At 39.9% G+C, this 20,781-nt stretch overlaps 1 protein-coding gene across 1 annotated transcript in view; it reads left to right on the plus strand.

Annotated features, from left to right (window-relative positions):
• The first annotated feature begins 915 nt into the window (after nt 1-915).
• LOC139753523 (uncharacterized) overlaps nt 916-20,781 on the plus strand; it is a 193,842-nt gene continuing 173,976 nt past the window's right edge. The window contains exon 1 of the mRNA XM_071670169.1: nt 916-1,076. Within this exon, the coding sequence (XP_071526270.1) occupies nt 916-1,076 (161 nt within the window). The remainder of the gene's footprint in view (nt 1,077-20,781) is intronic.

Genomic DNA, 20,781 nt, shown 5'->3' on the forward strand with positions numbered 1-20,781 from the left:
CCACACTGCTCTTCCCCAATCTGATGATATATCCTTTGGCCTGAGCTAGGTATCCATTTCTTTGATCACACCCTAGGGGCTGATCAACGCCTGGTTGACTGTTGACAGTCTGCAGCAACCAGGAATCGAACTTATTTACTCGATCCTGAGTGGCCCGTGAATGTTTCCAGGTCAGGAGCGGTAACCGATTCACCACCTCCGGAAATGAGAGATGCTATCATCCTATAATTATAGGAATTGAGAGAGGAAAATGGATAATTATCTAGCTACTTACAAACAATATAGTTCAATGTTAAAAGCTTGTCTGAAAAGAGTACACCGATGATATCATGAGTCGTAATATTAAATAATCAACTTGTAGTAACCTAACAAAGATAGAAACAAATATTTCATCGTAGATATATTTGCAGATGCAAACATCTAATCTTGAACCATATTCTGAAGGGAAGCTAATATGCACTTCATTATTTCAACTAGATTTTTTCATCTTTATCGCCGCATATGATATGCATCATATTCACCTTGTGCAACTTCGAATATCTAAACAGTGTTTCAAAGAGTTAGTTAGTCATGTAGGTCAAAATTCTGAGAACTGGTGAACCCAGTGGATGTAGAGTTAGCCACCTGGATCGAGAGCTAGTTGGCCATCCAGATCAAAATACATCTGTCAGCTTCTATCGTTTCTTTTTGTTTTAACTTGAGTTCTTTGAATTCTACAGCCTTTTGTTACATCAACCGACCATCTCATTTGCCTAGATCTCGTTCATCTCTCAACCATTTCCCTATGTTATTACTTACGGGATTTCATTGCATACTTCTAGAAAATTAAGACATCTCGTTAAGGTAATATACATATACCTCCACCCGCTAAACAAATGTCAGGCATGACAAGAAGATAACATACGATCTCCTTACATGTCTACCCGGAAGGAGGTTGAGACATACCCGGCTGAAGAGTTGGTGAAGACACCGTCAGAGTCAACCGTGTGTCATGGATACGTCTTCCTGCACAACATCTCTGAGTCTGTCCTCACCATCACCAACCATCATCATGAGGCTTGGCATTATCATGGCAGGTAAGGAACGCGATCATTATAGACAGAGTTATATGTCTTTATCTCTTTATGGTATACAAACTTTCCTTGAGTCACCAATGGGAATAACGCTAAGTTATACAGAAAGATAATGTGTGCATAGTAACAGAATTTACACACACACACACACACACACACACACACACACACACACACACACACACACACACACACACACAAACACACACACACAGACACACACACACACACACACACACACACATACACGCGCGCGCGCGTGTCGTAGTTATCGTTGCTGACGATCTATCATCACGGGTCTTCCCGGGGTCGGGTCCGCATCGGCTTGAATCCTGGGCGTAACAGTCAGCCCACACCCAACCCAAGTGCTCATCCTCCCCTTTGGGCTGATAGATGGGTACCTGGGGAAGCCTTTGTGTGTGTGTGTGTGTGTGTGTGTGTGTGTGTGTGTGTGTGTGTGTGTGTGTTTGTGTATGTATGTGTGTGTGTGTGTGTAAATAGGAATAGAGACACGATATATATATATATATATATATATATATATATATATATATATATATATATATATATATATATATATATATATATATATATATATATATATATATATATATATATATATATATATATATAGGAGAGATGGCCAGAGAGCGTTATTGGATTACGTGTTAATTGACAGGCGTGCGAAAGAGAGACTTTTGGATGTTAATGTGCTGAGAGGTGCAACTGGAGGGATGTCTGATCATTATCTTGTGGAGGCTAAGGTGAAGATTAGTATGGGTTTTCAGAAAAGAGGAGTGAATGTTGGGGTGAAGAAGGTGGTGAGAGTAAGTGAGCTTGGGAAGGAGACCTGTGTGGGGAAGTACCAGGAGAGACTGTGTACAGAATGGAAAAAGGTGAGAACAATGGAAGTAAGGGGAGTGGGGGAGGAATGGGAGTTGGGGTGAGAGACTATCAGTAAATTTTAGGGAGAATAAAAAGATGTTCTGGAAGGAGGTAAATAGGGTGCGTAAGACAAGGGAGCAAATGGGAACTTCAGTGAAGGGCGTAAATGGGGAGGTGATAACAAGTAGTGGTGATGTGAGAAGGAGATGGAATGAGTATTTTGAAGGTTTGTTGAATGTGTCTGATGACAGAGTGGCAGATATAGGGTGTTTTGGTCGAGGTGGTGTGCAAAGTGAGAGGGTTAGGGAAAATGATTTGGTAAACAGAGAAGAGGTAGTAAAAGCTTTGCGGAAGATGAAAGCCGGCAAGGCAGCAGGTTCGGATGGTATTGCAGTGGAATTTATTAAAAAAGGGGGTGACTGTATTGTTGACTGGTTGGTAAGGTTATTTAATGTATGTATGACTCATGGTGAGGTGCCTGAGGATTGGCGGAATGCGTGCATAGTGCCATTGTACAAAGGCAAAGGGGATAAGAGTGAGTGCTCAAATTACAGAGGTATAAGTTTGTTGAGTATTCCTGGTAAATTATATGGGAGGGTATTGATTGAGAGGGTGAAGGCATGTACAGAGCATCAGATTGGGGAAGAGCAGTGCGGTTTCAGAAGTGGTAGAGGATGTGTGGATCAGGTGTTTGCTTTGAAGAATGTATGTGAGAAATACTTAGAAAAGCAAATGGATTTGTATGTAGCATTTATGGATCTGGAGAAGGCATATGATAGAGTTGATAGAGATGCTCTGTGGAAGGTATTAAGAATATATGGTGTGGGAGGCAAGTTGTTAGAAGCAGTGAAAAGTTTTTATCGAGGATGTAAGGCATGTGTACGTGTAGGAAGAGAGGAAAGTGATTGGTTCTCAGTGAATGTAGGTTTGCGGCAGGGGTGTGTGATGTCTCCATGGTTGTTTAATTTGTTTATGGATGGGGTTGTTAGGGAGGTAAATGCAAGAGTCCTGGAAAGAGGGGCAAGTATGAAGTCTGTTGGGGATGAGAGAGCTTGGGAAGTGAGTCAGTTGTTGTTCGCTGATGATACAGCGCTGGTGGCTGATTCATGTGAGAAACTGCAGAAGCTGGTGACTGAGTTTGGTAAAGTGTGTGGAAGAAGAAAGTTAAGAGTAAATGTGAATAAGAGCAAGGTTATTAGGTACAGTAGGGTTGAGGGTCAAGTCAATTGGGAGGTGAGTTTGAATGGAGAAAAACTGGAGGAAGTGAGGTGTTTTAGATATCTGGGAGTGGATCTGTCAGCGGATGGAACCATGGAAGCGGAAGTGGATCATAGGGTGGGGGAGGGGGCGAAAATTTTGGGAGCCTTGAAAAATGTGTGGAAGTCGAGAACAGTATCTCGGAAAGCAAAAATGGGTATGTTTGAAGGAATAGTGGTTCCAACAATGTTGTATGGTTGCGAGGCGTGGGCTATGGATAGAGTTGTGCGCAGGAGGATGGATGTGCTGGAAATGAGATGTTTGAGGACAATGTGTGGTGTGAGGTGGTTTGATCGAGTAAGTAACGTAAGGGTAAGAGAGATGTGTGGAAATAAAAAGAGCGTGGTTGAGAGAGCAGAAGAGGGTGTTTTGAAATGGTTTGGTCACATGGAGAGAATGAGTGAGGAAAGATTGACCAAGAGGATATATGTGTCGGAGGTGGAGGGAACGAGGAGAAGAGGGAGACCAAATTGGAGGTGGAAAGATGGAGTGAAAAAGATTTTGTGTGATCGGGGCCTGAACATGCAGGAGGGTGTAAGGAGGGCAAGGAATAGAGTGAATTGGAGCGATGTGGTATACAGGGGTTGACGTGCTGTCAGTGGAGTGAATCAGGGCATGTGAAGCGTCTGGGGTAAACCATGGAAAGGTGTGTAGGTATGTATATTTGCGTGTGTGGACGTGTGTATGTACATGTGTATGGGGGAGGGGTTGGGCCATTTCTTTCGTCTGTTTCCTTGCGCTACCTCGCAAACGCGGGAGACAGCGACAAAGTATAAAAAAAAAAAAAAAAAAAAAATATATATAGGAGAGATGGCCAGAGAGCGTTATTGGATTACGTGTTAATTGACAGGCGTGCGAAAGAGAGACTTTTGGATGTTAATGTGCTGAGAGGTGCAACTGGAGGGATGTCTGATCATTATCTTGTGGAGGCTAAGGTGAAGATTAGTATGGGTTTTCAGAAAAGAGGAGTGAATGTTGGGGTGAAGAAGGTGGTGAGAGTAAGTGAGCTTGGGAAGGAGACCTGTGTGGGGAAGTACCAGGAGAGACTGTGTACAGAATGGAAAAAGGTGAGAACAATGGAAGTAAGGGGAGTGGGGGAGGAATGGGATGTATTTAGGGAATCAGTGATGGATTGCGCAAAAGATGCTTGTGGCATGAGAAGAGTGGGAGGTGGGCTGTTTAGAAAGGGTAGTGAGTGGTGGGATGAAGAAGTAAGAGTATTAGTGAAAGAGAAGAGAGAGGCATTTGGACGATTTTTGCAGGGAAAAAGTGCAATTGAGTGGGAGAAGTATAAAAGAAAGAGACAGGAGGTCAAGAGAAAGGTGCAAGAGGTGAAAAAAAGGGCAAATGAGAGTTGGGGTGAGAGACTATCAGTAAATTTTAGGGAGAATAAAAAGATGTTCTGGAAGGAGGTAAATAGGGTGCGTAAGACAAGGGAGCAAATGGGAACTTCAGTGAAGGGCGTAAATGGGGAGGTGATAACAAGTAGTGGTGATGTGAGAAGGAGATGGAATGAGTATTTTGAAGGTTTGTTGAATGTGTCTGATGACAGAGTGGCAGATATAGGGTGTTTTGGTCGAGGTGGTGTGCAAAGTGAGAGGGTAAGGGAAAATGATTTGGTAAACAGAGAAGAGGTAGTAAAAGCTTTGCGGAAGATGAAAGCCGGCAAGGCAGCAGGTTTGGATGGTATTGCAGTGGAATTTATTAAAAAAGGGGGTGACTGTATTGTTGACTGGTTGGTAAGGTTATTTAATGTATGTATGACTCATGGTGAGGTGCCTGAGGATTGGCGGAATGCGTGCATAGTGCCATTGTACAAAGGCAAAGGGGATAAGAGTGAGTGCTCAAATTACAGAGGTATAAGTTTGTTGAGTATTCCTGGTAAATTATATGGGAGGGTATTGATTGAGAGGGTGAAGGCATGTACAGAGCATCAGATTGGGGAAGAGCAGTGCGGTTTCAGAAGTGGTAGAGGATGTGGGAATCAGGTGTTTGCTTTGAAGAATGTATGTGAGAAATACTTAGAAAAACAAATGGATTTGTATGTAGCATTTATGGATCTGGCGAAGGCATATGATAGAGTTGATAGAGATGCTCTGTGGAAGGTATTAAGAATATATGGTGTGGGAGGCAAGTTGTTAGAAGCAGTGAAAAGTTTTTATCGAGGATGTAAGGCATGTGTACGTGTAGGAAGAGAGGAAAGTGATTGGTTCTCAGTGAATGTAGGTTTGCGGCAGGGGTGTGTGATGTCTCCATGGTTGTTTAATTTGTTTATGGATGGGGTTGTTAGGGAGGTAAATGCAAGAGTCCTGGAAAGAGGGGCAAGTATGAAGTCTGTTGGGGATGAGAGAGCTTGGGAAGTGAGTCAGTCACTCAGTCACCAGCTTCTGCAGTTTCTTACATGAATCAGCCACCAGCGCTGTATCATCAGCGAACAACAACTGACTCACTTCCCAAGCTCTCTCATCCACAACAGACTGCATACTCGCCCCTCTTTCCAAAACTCTTGCATTCACCTCCCTAACAACCCAATCCATAAACAAACTAAACAACCATGGAGACATCACACACAACTGCCGCAAACCTACATTCACTGAGAACTAATCACTTTCCTCTCTTCCTACACGCACACATGCCTTACATCCTCGATAAAAACTTTTCACTGCTTCTAACAACTTGCCTCCCACACCATATACTCTTAAAACCTTCGACAGAGCATCTCTATCAACTCTATCATATGCCTTCTCCAGATCCATAAATGCTATATACAAATCCATTTGTTTTTCTAAGTATTTCTCACATACATTCTTCAAAGCAAACACCTGATTCCCACATCCTCTGCCACTTCTGAAACCACACTGCTCTTCCCCAATCTGATGCTCTGTACACGCCTTCACCCTCTTAATCAATACCCTCCCATATAATTTACCAGGAATACTCAACAAACTTATACCTCTGTAATTTGAGCACTCACTCTATGCAAGCATTCCGCTAATCCTCAGGCATCTCACCATGAATCATACATACATTAAGTAACCTTACCAACCAGTCAACAATACAGTCACACCCTTTTTTAATAAATTCCACTGCAATACCATCCAAACCTGCTGCTCTGCCGGTTTTCATCTTCCGTAAAGTTTTTACTACCTCTTCTCTATTTACAAAATCATTTTCCCTAACCCTCTCACTTTGCACACCACCTCGACCAAGACACTCTATCATCAAACACATTCAACAAACCTTCAAAATACTCACTCTATCTCCTTCTCACATCACCACTACTTGTTATCACCTCCCCATTAGCCCCCTTCACTGAAGTTCACATTTGCTCCCTTGTCTAAAGCACTTTATTTACCTCCTTCCAAAACATATTTTTATTCTCCCTGAAATTTAATGATACTCTCTCACCCCAACTCTCATTTGCCCTCTTTTTCACCTCTTGCACCTTTCACTTGACCCCCTGCCTCTTTCTTATATACCTCTCCCACTCATTTGCATTTTTTCCCAGCAAAAATCGTTCAAATGCCTCTCTCTTCTCTTTCACTAATAATCTTACTTCTTCATCCCACCACTCACTACCTCTTCTAAGCAACCCACCTCCCACGCTTCTCATGCCGCAAGCATCTTTTGCGCAAGCCATCACTGCTTCCCTAAATACATCCCATTCCTCCCCAACTCCCCTTACCTCCTTTGTTCTCACCTTTTTCCATTCTGTACTCAGTCTCTCCTGGTACTTCCTCACACAAGTCTCCTTCCGAAGCTCACTTACTCTCACCACTCGCTTCACCCCAACATTCTCTCTTCTTTTCTGAAAACCCCCACAAATCTTCACCTTCGCTTCCACAGGATAATGATCAGACATCACTCCAGTTGCACCTCTCAACACATTAATATCCATAAGTCTCTCTTTCGTGCGTCTATCAATTAACACGTAATAAAATAACGCTCTCCTGCCATCTCTCCTACTAACATACGTATACTTATGTATATCTCGCTTTTTAAACCAGGTATTCCCAATCATCAGTCCTTTTTCAGCACATAAATCTACAAGCTCTTCCCCATTTCCATTTATAACACTGAACACTCCATGTATACCAATTATTCCCTCAACTGCCACATTACTCACTTTTGCATTCAAATCACCCATCACTATAACCCGGTCTTGTGCATCAAATCCACTAACACACTCATTGAGCTGCTCCGAAAACACTTGCCTCTCATGATCTTTCTTCTCATGCACCAATTATCACCCATCTCTCTCCATCAACTTTCTGTTTTACCCATATCAATCTAGAATTTACTTTCTTACATTCTATCACATAATCCCACAACTCCTGATTCAGGAGTAGTACTACTCCTTCCCTTGCTCTTGTCCTCTCACTAACCCCTGACTTTACTCCCACGACATTCCCAAACCACTCTTCCCCTTTACCCTTTAGCTTCGTTTCACTCAGTGCCAAATCATCCAGGTTCCTTTCTTCAAACATACTACCTATATATATATATATATATATATATATATATATATATATATATATATATATATATATATATATATATATATATATATATATATATATATATATATATATATATATATATATATATATATATATATATATACATATATATATATATATATATATATATATATATATATATATATATATATATATATATATATATGTATGTATATATATATATATATATATATATATATATATATATATATATATATATATATATATATATATATATATATATATATATATATATATATATATATATATATTATATATATATATATATATATATATATATATATATATATATATATATATATATATATATATATATATATATATATATATATATATATATATATATATATATATATATATATATAAATAAATATATATATATATTTATATATAGATATATATATATATATATATATATATATATATATATATATATATATATATATATATATATATATATATTTTTTTTTTTTTTTTGCTTTGTCGCTGTCTCCCGCGTTTGCGAGGTAGCGCAAGGAAACAGACGAAAGAAATGGCCCAACCCACCCCCATACACATGTATATACATACGTCCACACACGCAAATATACATACCTACACAGCTTTCCATGGTTTACTCCAGACGCTTCACATGCCTTGATTCAATCCACTGACAGCACGTCAACCCCGGTATACCACATCGCTCCAATTCACTCTATTCCATGCCCTCCTTTCACCCTCCTGCATGTTCAGGCCCCGATCACACAAAATCTTTTTCACTCCATCTTTCCACTTAAAATTTGGTCTCCCTCTTCTCCTCGGTCCCTCCACCTCCGACACATATATCCTCTTGGTCAATCTTTCCTCACTCATTCTCTCCATGTGACCAAACCATTTCGAAACACCCTCTTCTGCTCTCTCAACCACGCTCTTTTTATTTCCACACATCTCTCTTACCCTTACGTTACTTACTCGATCAAACCACCTCACACCACACATTGTTCTCAAACATCTCATTTCCAGCACATCCATCCTCCTGCGCACAACTGTATCCATAGCCCACGCCTCGCAACCATACAACATTGTTGGAACCACTGTTCCTTCAAATATACCCATTTTTGCTTTCCGAGATAATGTTCTCGACTTCCACACATTCTTCAAGGCTCCCAGAATTTTCGCCCCCTCCCCCACCCTATGATCCACTTCCGCTTCCATGGTTCCATCCGCTGCCAGATCCACTCCCAGATATCTAAAACACTTCACTTCCTCCAGTTTTTCTCCATTCAAACTCACCTCCCAGTTGACTTGACCCTCAACCCTACTGTACCTAATAACCTTGCTCTTATTCACATTTACTCTTAACTTTCTTCTTTCACACACTTTATCAAACTCAGTCACCAGCTTCTGCAGTTTCACACATGAATCAGCCACCAGCGCTGTATCATCAGCGAACAACAACTGACTCACTTCCCAAGCTCTCTCATCCCCAACAGACTTCATACTTGCCCCTCTTTCCAAAACTCTTGCATTCACCTCCCTAACAACCCCATCCATAAACAAATTAAACAACCTTGGAGACATCACACACCCCTGCCGCAAACCTACATTCACTGAGAACCAATCATTTTCCTCTCTTCCTACACGTACACATGCCTTACATCCTCGATAAAAACTTTTCACTGCTTCTAACAACTTTCCTCCCACACCATATATTCTTAATACCTTCCACAGAGCATCTCTATCAACTCTATCATATATATATATATATATATATATATATATATATATATATATATATATATATATATATATATATATATATATATATATATATATATATATATATATATATATATATATATATGTATATATATATATACATATATATATATATATATATATATATATATATATATATATATATATATATATATATATATATATATATATATATATATATATATATACATATATATATAAGGTTGAGAGATGGGGCAGCATCTATCTCGCCAAAACACAAATTTTAATTAATCACAAATAGCAACACACACACACACACACACACACACACACGAACTGAATACTGAAAGGTCTTGACTCATACAAGGCACCATACATATTGAAAGTATGTTCTGATACGCTGGATAAACCTCTTGAAATACTGTTCGAGGATTGCCGGAAGATTACTAAGGGATTGGCAAAGGGCAAACGTCATACCCGTCTATAAGAGATCGGGAAGATCAGCGAAATACAGACCTGTGTCGCTGACAAGTATGGTCTGTAGCATTCTGGAGAAGGTAGTTAATAAGTACATGATAGATTTCATGCGAAGGAAAAATGATCTAAGTGAGAAATTGTATAGTTCTAGGGAAATATGGTCATCTATAACACACCTCTTAGGTTTCTATGAGAGAATGTGAGCTTTGCCTTGTACAAAAGGGAAGGGTAGGTTGATTGTTTGTATCTGAACTGCCAGAAAGCATTTGACATTCTATTGCATGGAAGGATGATCAGCAGGAAACTTTAGTAGTTGGAAGATTATCTTAACGGAAGGGTAACAAAGGACAGGTGTTAGAGGATTCTTCAAATGAGTTGAGGTGACCAAAGCAGAACCACAGGGTTCTGTTCTGGGACCGTTCCTCTTCTTGCTCTAGATAAACGACTTGCCTGAAGGATGGACTCCAACCTGAATACGTCTGAAAATAATGTAAAGGTCATGACGGAAGAAGAAAGAGAGGAGGATTGCATCAATTTACAAGGGGGCCTAAACAGACTCCACAGTTGGTCTGATATATGGCTGATAAAATCCAACACCAAGCAAATATAAAGTAATGAGGGTGGGATAAACTAAAAGGACTCAATCTGATTATTATCTAGAGGGAAATAAGCTTCAGGATTCTGTGTGAGAGGACTTAGCAGTTGACACTGTCCCTAACCTGCTGCCAGTGTTCCATGTTAGGATAATAGCTAAGAAGACAAACTGGTTGCTGAGATATATCAAGATAGTTTTCATTTATATGAATAAGGAAATACGTAACAAGCTGTTCTTAACATACGTACATGAGGCTAAAGATAGAACGCGCTCCTAATGTTTGATCACCGCACCTAAACAAACACAAAGAACTAAGATAGAAGAGCCAGAGAGAACGATAAAGATGCTACCAAAATAAAGAGAGCTGAATTGCAAGCAGACATTAGATGTTTTAAATTTCCTCTCCTCGGAAGAAAGAAGAATAAGCGGTGACCTAATCAAAAGCTTTAAGTTCTTTAAAACAGGTCGATGACGTGGACAGTGATCAGGTCTTCGAAAGCAGTAAGGATAGTGTAAACACGAGCCATACCATGATATTGGCAAGAAATGTGTTAAGACTGATGCCAAGAAATACATCTATATTTCAAGAGTGTTGGAGGTATGGTAGAAAACGAATGAATATATGGTTGATGCAAACAACATTATGAAATTTTAGATTTTTTATGACAAAGAATATTTGAGATGGGAGTAGGAACAGAGGGCGTTAAAGAGTTAGGATGACCGAGTATCAAGAAACTTTAGGGTTAATAATATGTATCAGATGGAAGATAAAGGTTGAAAAATGAGAGAAGGAATGGGAACATCAGAGAACGAGACAAATGAGGATGTGGTAACAGGCAGCGGTGAAGTGAAGAGTAGGAAGAGTGAGGTGAAGCACTGTTGAATGTGTTTGAAGATAGAGTGGCAGATTTAGGATGTTTGTATCGGGAAGGTATGCCATTTGAGAGAACCCTGGCAAGTGGTATGGTGAAGAAAGAAGAGGTGGTGAAGTGATGAAAGCCTTGCGTAAGATGTTAAGTGACAAGGTGGCTGTAGCGGATGTTTGTGCAGTTGAATTTCTTAAGAAAGAAGGTGACTATGTTTCTTGATTACATTGAATTATATATATATATATATATATATATATATAAATATATATATATATATATATATATATATATATATATATATATAAATATATATATATATATATATATATATATATATATATATATATATATATATATATATACATATGTATATATATATATATATATATATATATATATATATATATATATATATATATATATATATATATATATATATATATATATATATATATATATATATATATATATATATATATATATATATACACATATATATTTATATATACTACCTATCTCTCCTTTTTTCACATCTTGGTTACATCCACACACATTTAGACAACCCAGTCTGAGCCTTCGAGGAGGATGAGCACTCCCCGCGTGACTCCTTCTTCTGTTTCCCATTTTAGAAAGTTAAAAAGTACAAGGAGGGGAGGATTTCTGGCCCCCCGCTCCCGTCCCCTCCAGTCGCCTTCTACGACACGCGAGGAATGCGTGGGAAGTATTCTTTCACCCCTATCCCCAGGGATAATATACATATATATGCATATATATATATACATATACACACACACACGCACACATACACACACACACACACACACATATACATATGTATACATATGAAAAATGTAAGAAATGATTCAGAAAACTGAAACTTCTAGCTTGAAATGAAATGAAAAAAATGAATGTCACATAATGGTTCAACCTCTGGCTATGGAAAAGGGAAATGTATAATTTATTTACACAAACGTCAATAGTAGTTTTCATCAATCTAACCACTGTATCATACTGCCTGGTCTACTTCTCTTATCAGGAAACAGGAATATTGGCTTATGATGTTTCTCAATTTTCTTCATTACACAAAGTACAACCATATCTTGGATACATGAGGGTAGGTAGTTGGTCATCCGCCATAATAAATCCTTGACAGACCAAAAATTTATCTGGACCTCAACTTTTCCAGTACATTCATGAAAAACACCTTTTTGCTTTCCATCTCTATCACTTTGAAAAAAAAAGAATAAGCTTCAATGTCTAAGCAACATTTTTTTCCAATTTCAGTATTTTTTGGTCAAAGCACCATGTATGAAAACTATCACTCCAGTAACACAACTATAAACATTTACTTCCCCTTTAAGAAGTTCTGGGGAAGTCTGTCTCGATACACTGCGGGACACTCTACCACCTGGCGAGGTTTGTGTTGCAATGGTTCTTGATTCACAAACGTAGTTGTATCACTGGTGGGCGGAAGAACATTCTTGTAACCAAAGCGAAGATCACAGTCCGTGCAACTCCATTATGATGGTTCTTCTCATGACGCGACGCTTAAGATGATGATGTCCCGAGCATTCCTGGACGGACTGGCTGCTGCAGTGCTTTGAGGACCATTAATAAGAGTGGCGAGATTTTCAGGGAATGAATCACTGTTTCACACGTTTTCCATCAACTTCAGTCTGGCAAAGACAGAACCTGGATGTTTTGGCTCTGAGTGAAACGAAGCTCAAGGGTAAAGGGGAAGAGTGGTTTGGGAATGTCTTCGGAGTAAAGTCAGGGGTTAGTGAGAGGACAAGAGCAAGGGAAGGAGTAGCAGTACTCCTGAAACAGGAGTTGTGGGAGTATGTGATAGAATGTAAGAAAGTAAATTCTCGATTAATATGGGTAAAACTGAAAGTTGATGGAGAGAGATGTGTGTTTATTGGTGCATATGCACCTGGGCATGAGAAGAAAGATCATGAGAGGCAAGTGTTTTGGGAGCAGCTGAATGAGTGTGTTAGTGGTTTTGATGCACGAGACCGGGTTATAGTGATGGGTGACTTGAATGCAAAGGTGAGTAATGTGGCAGTTGAGGGAATAATTGGTATACATGGAGTGTTCAGTGTTGTAAATGGAAATGGTGAAGAGCTTGTAGATTTATGTGCTGAAAAAGGACTGGTGATTGGGAATACCTGGTTTAAAAAGCGAGATATACATAAGTATACGTATGTAAGTAGGAGAGATGGCCAGAGAGCGTTATTGGATTACGTGTTAATTGACAGGCGTGCGAAAGAGAGACTTTTGGATGTTAATGTGCTGAGAGGTGCAACTGGAGGGATGTCTGATCATTATCTTGTGGAGGCTAAGTTGAAGATTTTTATTGGTTTTGAGAAAAGAAGAGTGAATGTTGTGGTGAAGAGGGTGGTGAGAGTAAGTGAGCTTGGGAAGGAGACTTGTGTGAGGAAGTACCAGGAGAGACAGAGTACAGAATGGAAAAAGGTGAGAACAATGGAAGTAAGGGGAGTGGGGGGGAGGAATGGAATGTATTTAGGGAAGCAGTGATGGATTGAGCAAATGATGCTTGTGGCATGAGAAGAGTGGGAGGTGGGTTGATTAGAAAGGGTAGTGAGTGGTGGGATGAAGAAGTAAGATTATTAGTGAAAGAGAAGAGAGAGGCATTTGGATGATTTTTGCAGTGAAAAAATGCAATTGAGTGGAAGATGCATAAAAGAAAAAAACAGGAGGTCAAGAGAAAGGTGCAAGAGGTGAAAAGAGGGCAAATGAGAGTTGGGGTGAGAGAGTATCATTAGATTTTAGGGAGAATAAAAAGATGTTCTGGAAGGAGGTAAATAAAGTGCGTAAGACAAGGGAGCAAATAGGAACTTCAGTGAAGGGCGCAAATGGGGAGGTGATAACAAGTAGTGGTGATGTGAGAAAGAGATGGAGTGAGTATTTTGAAGGTTTGTTGAATGTGTTTGATGATAGAGTGGCAGATATAGGGTGTTTTGGTCGAGGTGGTGTGCAAAGTGAGAGGGTTAGGGAAAATGATTTGGTAAACAGAGAAGAGGTAGTAAAAGCTTTGCGGAAGATGAAAGCCGGCAAGGCATCAGGTTTGGATAGTATTGCAGTAGAATTTATTAAAAAAGGGGATGACTGTATTGTTGACTGGTTGGTAAGGTTATTTAATGTATGTATGACTCATGGTGAGGTGCCTGAGGATTGGCGGAATGCGTGCATAGTGCCATTGTACAAAGGCAAAGGGGCTAAGAGTGAGTGCTCAAATTTCAGAGGTACAAGTTTGTTGAGTATTCCTGGTAAATTATATGGGAGGGTATTGATTGAGAGGGTGAAGGCATGGACAGAGCATCAGATTGGGGAAGAGCAGTGTGGTTTCAGAAGTGGTAGGGGATGTGTGGATCAGGTGTTTGCTTTGAAGAATGTATGTGAGAAATACTTAGAAAAGCAAATGGATTTGTATGTAGCAATTTATGGATCTGGAGAAGGCATATGATAGAGTTGATATAGATGCTCTGTGGAAGGTATTAAGAATATATGGTGTGGGAGGCAAGTTGTTAGAAGCAGTGAAAAGTTTTTATCGAGGATGTAAGGCATGTGTACGTGTAGGAAGAGAGGAAAGCGATTGGTTCTCAGTGAATATAGGGTTGCGGCAGGGGTGTGTGATGTCTCCATGATTGTTTAATTTGTTTATGGATGGGGTTGTTAGGGAGGTGAATGCAAGGGTTTTGGAAAGAGGGGCAAGTATGAAGTCTGTTGTGGATGAGAGAGCTTGGGAAGTGAGTCAGTTGTTGTTCGCTGATGATACAGCGCTGGTGGCTGATTCATGTGGGAAACTGCAGAAGCTGGTGACTGAGTTTGGTAAAGTGTGTGAAAGAAAAAAGTTAAGAGTAAATGTGAATAAGAGCAAGGTTATTAGGTACAGTAGTGTTGAGGGTCAAGTCAATAGGGAGGTAAGTTTGAATGGAGAAAAACTGGAGGAAGTAAAGTGTTTTAGATACCTGGGAGTAGATCTGGCAGCGGATGGAACCATGACTTAATCCACTGACAGCACGTCAACCCCGGTATACTATATCGATCCAATTCACTCTATTCCTTGCCCGCCTTTCACCCTCATGCATGTTCAGGCGCCGACCACTCAAAATCTTTTTCACTCCATCTTTCCACCTCCAATTTGGTCTCACACTTCTCCTCGTTCCCTCCACCTCCGACACATATATCCTCTTGGTCAATCTTTCCTCACTCATTCTCTCCATGTGCCCAAACCATTTCAAAACACCCTTTTCTGCTCTCTCAACCACGCTCTTTTTATTTCCACACATCTCTCTTACCCTTACATTACTTACTCGATCAAAGCACCTCACACCACATATTGTCCTCAAACATCTCATTTCCAGCACATCTATCCTCCTGCGCACAACTCTATCCATAGCCCACGCCTCGCAACCATACAACATTGTTGGAACCACTATTCCTTCAAACATACCCATTTTTGCTTTCCGAGATAATGTTCTCGACTTCCACAAATTCTTCAATGCTCCCAGGATTTTTGCCCCCTCCCCCACCCTATGATTTACTTCCGCTTCCATGGTTCCATCTTTATTTCTTTCTTTTAAACTAATCGCCATTTCCCGCGTTAGCGAGGTAGCGTTAAGAACAGAGGACTGGGCCTTTTTTGGAATATCCCCACCTGGCCCCCTTTGTTCCTTCTTTTGGAAAAAAAATAAAAAAAAACGAGAGGGAAGGATTTCCAGCCCCCCCCCTCCCCTTTTAGTCGCCCTCTACGACACGCAGGGAATACGTGGGAAGTATTCTTAATCCCCTATACCAGGGAAAATATATATATATATATATATATATATATATATATATATATATATATATATATATGTATATATATATATATATATATATATATATATCTATATCTATATCTATATATATATATATATATATATATATATATATATATATATATATATATATATATATATATATATATATATATATATATATATATATATAAATATATATATATATATATATATATATATATATATATATATATATATATATATATATATATATATATATATATATATATATATATATATATATATATATATATATATATATATATATATATATATATATATATATATATATAGAATGGAAAAAGGTGAGAACAATGGAAGTAAGGGGAGTGGGGGAGGAATGGGATGTATTTAGGGAATCAGTGATGGATTGCGCAAAAGATGCTTGTGGCATGAGAAGAGTGGGAGGTGGGTTGATTAGAAAGGGTAGTGAGTGGTGGGATGAAGAAGTAAGAGTATTAGTGAAAGAGAAGAGAGAGGCATTTGGACGATTTTTGCAGGGAAAAAATGAAATTGAGTGGGAGACGTATAAAAGAAAGAGACAGGAGGTCAAGAGAAAGGTGCAAGAGGTGAAAAAAGGGGCAAATGAGAGTTGGGGTGAGAGAGTATCAGTAAATTTTAGGGAGAATAAAAAGATGTTCTGGAAGGAGGTAAATAAAGTGCGTAAGACAAGGGAGCAAATGGGAACTTCAGTGAAGGGCGCAAATGTGGAGGTGATAACAAGTAGTGGTGATGTGAGAAGGAGATGGAGTGAGTATTTTGAAGGTTTGTTGAATGTGTTTGATGATAGAGTGGCAGATATAGAGTGTTTTGGTCGAGGTGGTGTGCAAAGTGCGAGGGTTAGGGAAAATGAGTTGGTAAACAGAGAAGAGGTAGCAAAAGCTTTGCGGAAGATGAAAGCCGGGAGGGCAGCAGGTTTGGATGGTATTGCAGTGGAATTTATTAAAAAGGGGGTGACTGTATTGTTGACTGGTAGGTAAGGTTATCTAATGTATGTATGACTCATGGTGAGGTGCCTGAGGATTGGCGGAATGCGTGCATAGTGCCATTGTACAAAGGCAAAGGGGATAAGAGTGATTGCTCAAATTACAGAGGTATAAGTTTGTTGAGTATTCCTGGCAAATTATATGGGAGGGTATTGATTGAGAGGGTGAAGGCATGTACAGAGCATCAGATTGGGGAAGAACAGTGTGGTTTCAGAAGTGGTAGAGGATGTGTGGATCAGGTGTTTGCTTTGAAAAATGTTTGTGAGAAATACTTAGAAAAGCAAATGGATTTGTATGTAGCATTTATGGATCTGGAGAAGGCATATGATAGAGTTGATAGAGATGCTCTGTGGAAGGTATTAAGAATATATGGTGTGGGAGAAAAGTCGTTAGAAGCAGTGAAAAGTTTTTATCGAGGATGTAAGGCATGTGTACGTGTAGGAAGAGAGGAAAGTGATTGGTTCTCAGTGAATGTAGGTTTACGGCAGGGGTGTGTGATGTCTCCATGGTTGTTTAGTTTGTTTATGGATGGGGTTGTTAGGGAGGTGAATGCAAGAGTTTTGGAAAGAGGGGCAAGTATGAAGAGTGTTGGGGATGAGAGAGCTTGGGAAGTGAGTCAGTTGTTGTTCGCTGATGATACAGCGCTGGTGGCTGATTCATGTGAGAAACTGCAGAAGCTGGTGAGTGAGTTTGGTAAAGTGTGTGAAAGCAGAAAGTTAAGAGTAAAGGTGAATAAGAGCAAGGTTATTAGGTACAGTAGGGTTGAGGGTCAATTCAATTGGGAGGTGAGTTTGAATGGAGAAAAACTGGAGGAAGTAAAGTGTTTTAGATATCTGGGAGTGGATCTGGCAGCGGATGGAACCATGGAAGCGGAAGTGGATCATAGGGTGGGGGAGGGGGCGAAAATTCTGGGAGCCTTGAAGAATGTATGGAAGTCGAGAACATTATCTCGGAAAGCAAAAATGGGTATGTTTGAAGGAATAGTCGTTCCAACAATGTTGTATGGTTGCGAGGCGTGGGCTATGGATAGAGTTGTGCGCAGGAGGATGGATGTGCTGGAAATGAGATGTTTGAGGACAATATGTGGTGTGAGGTGGTTTGATCGAGTAAGTAACGTAAGGGTAAGAGAGATATGTGGAAATAAAAAGAGCGTGGTTGAGGGAGCAGAAGAGGGTGTTTTGAAATGGTTTGATCACATGGAGAGAATGAGTGAGGAAAGATTCACCAAGAGGATATATGTGTCGGAGGTGGAGGGAACGAGGAGAAAAGGGAGACCAAATTGGAGGTGGAAAGATGGAGTGAAAAAGATTTTGTGTGATCGGGGCCTGAACATGCAGGAGGGTGAAAGGAGGGCAAGGAATAGAGTGAATTGGAGCGATATGGTATACCGGGTTGACGTGCTGTCAGTGGATTGAATCAAGGCATGTGTATGGGGGTGGGTTGGGCCATTTCTTTCGTCTGTTTCCTTGCGCTACCTCGCAAACGCGGGAGACAGCGACAAAGCAAAAATATATATATATATATATATATATATATATATATATATATATATATATATATATATATATATATATATATATTTTTTTTTTTTTTTTTTTTTTTTTTTTCTTTATTTTTGGTTTGTCGCTGTCTCCCGCGTTTGCAAGGTAGCGCATGGAAACAGATAAAAAAATTGCCCAACCCACCCCCATACACATGTATATACATACGTTCACACACGCAAATATACATATCTACACAGCTTTCCATGGTTTACTCCAGAAGCTTCACATACCCTGATTCAATCCACTGACAGCACGTCAACCCCGGTATACCACATCGATCCAGTTCACTCTATTCCTTGCCCTCCTTTCACCCTCCTGCATGTTCAGGCCCCGATCACACAAAATCTTTTTCACTCCATCTTTCCACCTCCAATTTGGTCTCCCACTTTTCCTCGTTCCCCCCACCTCCGACACATATATCCTCTTGGTCAATCTTTCCTCACTCATTCTCTCCATGTGCCCAAACCATTTCAAAACACCCTCTTCTGCTCTCTCAACCACGCTCTTTTTATTTCCACACATCTCTCTTACCCTTACGTTACTTACTCGATCAAACCACCTCACACCACACATTGTCCTCAGACATCTCATTTCGAGCACATCCATCCTCCTGCGCACAGCTCTACCCATAGCCCACGCTTCGCAACCATACAACATTGTTGGAACCACTATTCCTTGAATTATACCCATTTTTGCTTTCCGAGATAATGTTCTCGACTTCCAAACATTCTTCAAGGCTAACAGGATTTTCTCCCCCTCCCCTACCCTATAATCCACTTCCTCTTCCATGGTTCCATCCGCTGCCAGATCCACTCCCAGATATCTAAATCACTTTACTTCCTCCAGTTTTTCTCCTTTCAAGCTTACCTTCCAATTGAGATGACCCTCAACGCTACTGTCCCTAATAACCTTGCTCTTATTCACATTTACTCTTAATTTTCTTCTTTCACACACTTTACCAAACTCAGTCACCAGCTTCTGCAGTTTCTCACATGAATCAGCCACCAGCGCTGTATCATCAGCGAACAACAACTGACTCACTTCCCAAGCTCTCTCATCCCCAACAGACTTCATACTTGCCCCTGTGTCCAAAACTCTTGCATTCACCTCCCTAACAACCCCATCCATAAACAAATTAAACAACCATGGAGACATCACACACCCCTGCCGCAAACCTACATTCACTGAGAACCAATCACTTTTCTCTCTTCCTATACGTACACATGCCTTACATCCTCGATAAAAACTTTTCACAGCTTCTAACGACTTACCTCCCACACCATGTATTCTTAATACCTTCCACAGAGCATCTCAATCAACTCTATCATATGCCTTCTCTAGATCCATAAATGCTACATGCAAATCCATTTGCTTTTCTAAGTATTTCTCACATACATTCTTCAAAGCAAACACCTGATCCACACATCCTCTACCACTTCTGAAACCACGCTGCTCTTCCCCAATCTGATGCTCTGTACATGCCTTCACCCTCTCAATCAATACCCTGCCATATGATTTACCAGGAATACTCAACAAACTTATACCTCTGTAATTTGAGCACTCACTCTTATCCCGTTTGCCTTTGTACAATGGCACTATGCACGCATTCCGCCAATCCTCAGGCACATCACCATGAGTCATACATACATTAAATAACCTTACCAACCAGTCAATAATACAGTCACCCCCTTTTTTATCAAATTCCACTGCAATACCATTCAAACCTGCTGCCTTGCCGGCTTTCATCTTCGGCAAAGCTTTTACTACCTCTTCTCTGTTGACCAAATCATTTTCCCTAACCCTCTCACTTTGCACACCACCTCGACCAAAACACCCTATATCTGCCACTCTATCATCAAACACATTCAACAAACCTTCAAAATATTCACTCCATCTCCTTCTCACATCACCACTACTTGTTATCACCTCCCCATTTGCGCCCTTCACTGAAGTTCTCATTTGCTCCCTTG

The sequence above is a fragment of the Panulirus ornatus genome, chromosome 14 (assembly GCF_036320965.1).
Source record: "Panulirus ornatus isolate Po-2019 chromosome 14, ASM3632096v1, whole genome shotgun sequence".
NCBI classification, from domain to species: domain Eukaryota; kingdom Metazoa; phylum Arthropoda; class Malacostraca; order Decapoda; family Palinuridae; genus Panulirus; species Panulirus ornatus.